The sequence below is a fragment of the Pteropus alecto genome, unplaced genomic scaffold, assembly GCF_000325575.1.
Source record: "Pteropus alecto unplaced genomic scaffold, ASM32557v1 scaffold7, whole genome shotgun sequence".
NCBI lineage: Eukaryota > Metazoa > Chordata > Mammalia > Chiroptera > Pteropodidae > Pteropus > Pteropus alecto.
In genome coordinates, this window is record NW_006494614.1 from 59,324,848 (window position 1) to 59,331,474 (window position 6,627).

At 42.6% G+C, this 6,627-nt stretch overlaps 1 protein-coding gene across 2 annotated transcripts in view; it reads left to right on the plus strand.

Moving 5' to 3' along the window:
• Positions 1 to 58: 58 nt before the first annotated feature.
• The window catches only part of DNAAF1 (dynein axonemal assembly factor 1), a 22,555-nt gene continuing 15,986 nt past the window's right edge, over positions 59 to 6,627 (plus strand). For both annotated transcript variants that reach the window (XM_025042759.1, XM_006926718.3), the window contains exons 1-5: positions 59 to 341; positions 2,271 to 2,406; positions 2,865 to 2,956; positions 6,029 to 6,250; positions 6,395 to 6,561. In XM_025042759.1, the coding sequence (XP_024898527.1) occupies positions 206 to 341; positions 2,271 to 2,406; positions 2,865 to 2,956; positions 6,029 to 6,250; positions 6,395 to 6,561 (753 nt within the window). In that variant the 5' untranslated portion in view covers positions 59 to 205. The remainder of the gene's footprint in view (positions 342 to 2,270; positions 2,407 to 2,864; positions 2,957 to 6,028; positions 6,251 to 6,394; positions 6,562 to 6,627) is intronic.

A 6,627-nucleotide genomic window follows, 5' to 3' on the forward strand; every position in this document is an offset into this window, starting at 1 on the left:
GCCCGCCCCAGGCGTCCAGACGCGCGGGCCTGCCTAAGTGCGCCTGCGCGGCGGTTGCCGTGGAGATCAGGGAAGCGTTGGACTGCCGAAGACCCTGGCTGGAGTGGCCGGCGGTAAATGAAAGTGAGGCGCGGCTGAACGCCATAGCGACCCCGCTCAACGGGTCTCCCCACTGCTACAGGTGTTCGGTGTTTCCGGAGTAAACATGCACCCCGAGGCCTTGGAGCCTGCGGCTGACGGAGGAGAAGAGCAGGACTGCGCTCAGGAGCCGGGCGTGGAGCAGGGCGTGGAGGAGTCTGAGGGTGACCGCGGGGACGCAGGCCAAGGGGACCGCAAGGAAGGTGCCGACCGCCGCCCCAGGGAGGCGAGGGGGGTGACAGGCTGAGCCCAACACCACCTATCTGATCTTCACAGCCAACAACAACAACAACAATAATAATAATGGCAGCATTAGAGGCCCACAATTATTAAAGGATGCCTGCCAAGCTCTCGCGGCATTTGAGCCACACACCCTCCCTGTGCGGTAGACACTCCTCTTCCCATTTCAGAAATTGCTCCAAAAAGATTAACCTCAGCCAGTCGATGACAGAAGAGAGACTCATGCTTGAACAGTCTGACTCTGGAGCCCAAGCCATTACCCAACACCATTCTCTCTCTGCCCAATATTTTTGTTTTGAATGTATCCCTTTATTGCTATCATCGAGTAAGATCAAAAGATGTCAGGGAAGGATATCCTCATTGAATTCACAGTGTCCAGTGCAATGCCTTGACCCATGATAGAGAGAGTGAATGAGGAGCTGGTGATTCTGGGGTCAGCAGGCAACTCCTCGCCACAGTTTCCCAGAATGGTCATAGAAGACAGGCTTCAGCCTCTGCTCCCATTTGGCTTGGGTCCCTAAGGGAAACATTTTAGTGACTAAATCAGCTAGTAGCTCATTTGTGTTTCGTTTTTTTGGGGCATCGACTGTCCAGACAAGCCCTGTATGAGGAGCTGTAGGGAAGCCATGTTGCTCTGTGGAAAGCCACTCACACTGGGTTCAAATTGCAGCTCTGCAACTTGCCAGCTTTATGGCCGCTGGCCCAAAGCTTAACCTCTCTGTGAGGCAGTCTCCTTACCTGCAAGCAGGGATAATTATACAGGGCTAATTAAAATTTCTGGCATACAGTGGGGTATTAACAAATGCTAGCTCTTGTTAATGATATAATCAATCGATTATTATGTATATTGAGCACCTATTCTTTATTTCACAAACCTTTATCTGGTATCTCTTGTGGCTGGGCATTGTATGCAGAGGGAAGTGGGGAAGCATAAGAACAGTGGCACACAGGAAGCGTTTAGTCTCCTTCCGCAGATCACACAAACACATAGAGCAGAAGCCAGTGACCTTTAAGATAAAGGGCATTTGAATTAGCCAATTTTGATCGACCTTTAAAAAAATTAAGTGCATTTGAATGTATTTATTTCCACCATTTTTGTTTCTTTTTGTATGTTTTTTTCTTTTGAGAACTTTAAAAAGAACATAGGTTATAACAAACACCCATGTATCACCACTAAGAACTGAAAATGATTAACATTTTTATCATATTGAAGTATTTTGTAATTAAAGAAAGAAAACATTTCAGATAAATTTGACATTCCTTCCCTTGCCCCTCCATTTCTAGTCTCATCCCCTTCTCCAGAATTTTGTATGGATCCTTTCCATCACCTCTCTCTCTCTCTCTCTCTCTCTACACACACACACACACACACACACACACACACACACACACACACACACACACAATGTCCTTATACAATGCATAGTATTGGTTTGTGTGTTTTTAGTACATGTATTTAGTATCCTGTGCTTATTATGAAACTTGCTTTTTTCAACTCTAAGTATGTTTCTGAGAACTTGCCATATTGCCGATGTAGCTCCAGTGCATTCTTTTCAAAGACAGCATAATAATCCATTGTTTTTATTTAACTAGTTCCTATGGATGGACATTTGCACTGTTAAGAGTTTTGGGCTGTTACAAATAATGTAACAGAAATGAATCTACACATCTCCTGTGTGCTTGCACAAGAACTTTTATAGAGGATCTATCCAAAAGTGAAATTTCCATAGTCCTTATCAGTGTGTTTTAAAAACTGTTATACATTTAAAGAGTACTTCTGTTCTATACATTTAAAGAGTACTTCTGTTCTAAAATTGAATAGTTGTGAAGTTGAAATTGGAAATTTTTAACACATATTTTGATCTCCATAGAACCAACCTCTTATTTTACAGAAATTAATAATCCTAAGGAAAAATGTGCGCATCCTTCTGACACATCCTACCAAAGCGAGCAGAAACAGAGTGGTGATAGCAGGTCAGATGGTTGTTTAGAACACCACAGAGATGACAAGGAAAATCATAGCCCCAGGTATGTGGGTATGGTGCTGCCAGTTATAGTACACATTGACCGAGTAGGGTAGATGGTGTAATCACCCCTTCAACAGATAAGGAAATTGAGGTTCATGCAGATTAAATAGTCAGCCCAGTGTCTGTAGCAGTGGAGTCAGGATGGCACTGCCTCTGTGGCACAACTAACCACAATGTATCAAACTTTAATGTAAAACCTGGAAAGAGAAACACCAGTAGTTCTTGATGACATGACACTATTAAAAGTATTTTTGTTAGAACATGCCTTGCAATTTTTAAGAATGCTGAAAGTAATAATATTAGATGCGGCCCTGAAAGCTATAAAAAATAAAAAATGAAGAAGTTAAAGGCATATAAGATGTTGTGGAATTTTGGGAAGGAATAGATATGGTGAAGAATTTTTGGAATATATTTTAGAACCGACAAATAAATGTCTTGTTCATGTTTTCCATTTAACAGAATGACTAAAAGATTCCTGCAAAAACTCTGCAAGCAACACAAGCTTTATATTACCCCAGCATTGAATGATACGCTGTATTTACATTTTAAAGGTAAGGATCTGGAAGAGATGTCTCATATCAGGTGGAAAGATTCTGGTGGTGTAAAGAAATTGCTTGCATGGATCATCTGGAGTTCTCAAATTATATTACAATAGAATCAGAGTTTAGCGGAGATTTATAGAAAAGCAACAATATCACTTTAAAGAAAAAGTCTTACTTGACTCGAGTTTGTAAAGGGAAACACATTGTTACTTTTGTTTAAGTTTTCCAAAGACTTACTAATTTTTTGAGCCAGAAGCTAGTTGTGAATGCTTTGGGCTTGGGAGGGATATGTTGTAAAGGATTGAAAACTGGCGTGGAAAACAAAGAGCAAGGGTCATGCGATGCCTCTAAAATGGAGAAGTATGAACAGTGGCATCCAAGGGCTCCGAGTTGGTGTCCGGTATTCACATATAAAAGTTCAGGTTCACAGACAGGGCTATTTCTCTCAATGAAAAAGAGAATAGCGCCCAGTCTGAGTTGAACTGAGTATGGCCCACCTGCCTCATCAATCCTCCGCATGTTCATTTGTTTATTTAAGTAAATATTTACTGAGGGCCTTCTGTATGCCTGGCACTGTACTCAGTGCTAGAGACACAGAGGTGGATATAATAAAGATGCCTTTGGTGTCCTGGAGCAGGTGTCCCCAACCCCCCGGGCCACAGACCAGTACTGGTCCGTGGCCTGTTAGGAACCGGGCCACACAGCAGGAGATGAGTGGCAGGCAAGTGAGCGAAGCTTCATCTCTGTTTGCAGCCGCTCCCCAGTGCTAGCATCACCATCTCAGCTCCACTTTAGATCATTAGGCATTAAGTTCTCATAGGAGCTCTGGTCCCTGGTAACAAAAGGGTTGGAGACTACTGTCCTAGAGGATAGGACAACCACTGTGAGGAGGTCCAGCACCACAAATACCTTAATGATTTGAACGACTCCTAGCTGGTCTCCTCACCTCCATGTTGTTCCCTCCAAAATTCTCCATCCAATGTCCAGGTATAGTAGTGATAAGATGACTTAGGAGGGCAGATCCTAAGAGGTGGGGAGAAGAAGACGCAGTAGGTTAGACCAGTAGAAAGAGTCAAAGAGGTAGAACAAGGAGAGAGATGTGCCCATGTTATAAACTGCTGTGGAAGATCTTATCTCCAAACTTAGCAACTTAAAACAAATTTGTCATCTCATACTGTTTCTGAGGGCCAGGAATCTGGAAATGCCTTAGCTGGGTGGTTTTGGCTCAGAGTCTCTAGAGAGGTTGCAGTCAAACTGTCAATTGTTTATTTTCCTAACCTTCAATTTGGCTTATAAAACTGAAAAACAAAAGAAGACCTGCAGTTTGTATTAGCTTCAGGCTCTGCTGGATCCCAGCTGCCGCGGTCCAGCCACGACAGATCCAGGGGGCCCCGAAGGTGGGCAAGGCGTCGGCGCGGGAGACAGTCGACTACACAACTCAGAGGCGATGTGACACTGTTCCGTTTTATTGTGATTTGAGTACAACTTTTATACTTTTTATTTTGGCATTTGATTATACTTGGTGGTTAAGGTAGCAGGGAGTTAAATTTCTGTGGTTAGGCGAAGCAGAAAATCTTATAGAGTATATTATTATTAATATTCATGATTAACTAGTACATTTTTCTCTCAATCATTAGAACAGAACTACCTGATGGAACAATCTAAACTTTTAATTCTTATATCTATTACGTAAGATACAGTTTGATTTAAGTAAAGGTGATAGATAGATGTATTCATAACAGCAAGCATTGGCTTGTGGGCAGACATTGTTCTTCTTTCTGCCTGAAGAAATCTTTTAAATGCTATTTGATTTATACTATATCTAAAGTTCAAGCTGAACCTTTCTCATAGCTGTTCAAAAGTTTCCTTGGTGCAGTAATGAGGAAAATATTTATAAAAATCAGTTTTACAAAGCTGCTTTCATAAGCTAAGTTTCAGTTCCTTTGTTTTTAAGCACCAAGGAGATCCCGACCTAGCCAGCCTTTCTATGAAACTTAAACTACTATAAGGCACATGAATTCTATCTTTATTCACTACATGTATACTATCTTTATTATAAGCTTCTGAATAAGACAAAGGAAGATCAGGTAATCTTTTCATACTATTAGCCCCCCTAGGTGGATACCAGAGTTTTCTATTTATCCACTAGGCCACAAAAGGAGGCCCTTCTATAGTAGGCACAGGCTTATGAGTAAATTTCTTATCCTTTACTAATTTTTCTACTAACTGCATGGGAACAGGAGTATAAACTGGTTCTAGTAATTCAGCTTGTTATAATTTATTCATAACATCTTTAAGAGGCGCGTCAAAAGGAATTTCTCTTAATAATTTTTCAAATAAAGGGTTTATGCATTCTGGACACATCACAGGGTGACTCGAGCTGATTCCATACGTGGGGAATTTACTATTTTTTCCTCAGAGCCAATTTTGAGGCAATTTTGAGGAAATCCATTTGTACAGCATTTACACGTACTAGAATTTGTGCTACCCAAATTCCCCCTATTAATAAGATCGTTCCTATGAAACCAATTATCCCTAAACACATGCCACGTCCTCGTTCTTGACGATGCATTCCTTGAAGCCTCTGTCCCCATCTCCGGACCTTGTCACACAGTAGGGTAGAAAGAGGACGCGGCACCCAGCGCTCATAATGTATTTTCGCAAAGCTGTCTCTCTCCTTTTCTTCGCCCTGGTTTCCTCTAATTCATTTCAGGAGGGTCACCCCTCACGTCCATTCACTCTCGACCACGAAGGGAAGGTGGCCGCTGCAGTGCTAAGCTGTCCCTTGCCAGACTGGCCACTGACGCAGAAAGACTGCCTTTTTTCCAATGGAGCTAACCATACTCTCCAGGATTCATCTAAGTTGGCCTCCACTTGGCTCAGCATGACCAATCCAGAATGAATCATTGTGACTCTGAGAGCCATGGGGTAGTTATCAGAGAGGAGGTTCCTCAAGGAAAAGTGGCAGTACTGTCACCAGAGGAAGGTGTGGATGCTAGGCAGGTAGGCAAAAACCCGAGTGACCCCTGTCTCTCTTATGTGCATGGAGGAGCTTAATTGACACCCTCTTCTTCTTGCCAGGTTTCGATCGCATCGAGAACTTAGAAGAGTACACGGGGCTGCGTTGTCTCTGGCTGGAGTGCAATGGAATACAGAAAATCGAGAACCTGGAGGCCCAAACCGAATTGCGTTGCCTCTTCTTGCAAGTGAACTTGCTTCATAAAATTGAGAACCTAGAAACTCTGCAGAAATTGGATGCTCTTAACCTCAGCAACAATTACATCAAGACCATTGAAAACCTCTGTGAGAATGCCGCACGAGGGGTCTTTCTAAATGTCATTATGCCCAACACTTTCCCCTGGGGGAGGTTCTAAAATTTTAAATTACGGGCAAGAAACATTTTGATGCCTTTCTTTGTTGCTTACTTCTGCTGACTTCATCTTCCAGCCTGTCTGCCAGTCCTGAACACGCTCCAGATAGCCCACAATCACTTAGAGACCGTGGAAGACATTCAGCATCTAAAGGAGTGTTTAAAACTTTGCGTCCTTGACCTTTCCCACAATAAGCTGAGTGATCCAGAGATCCTGAGCATTCTGGAGAGCATGCCCGATTTGGTAAAACACGCACAAAATTTGTATTTTTTATGATCTTTAGATACCAAACCTCTCTTCTCTCTTCTT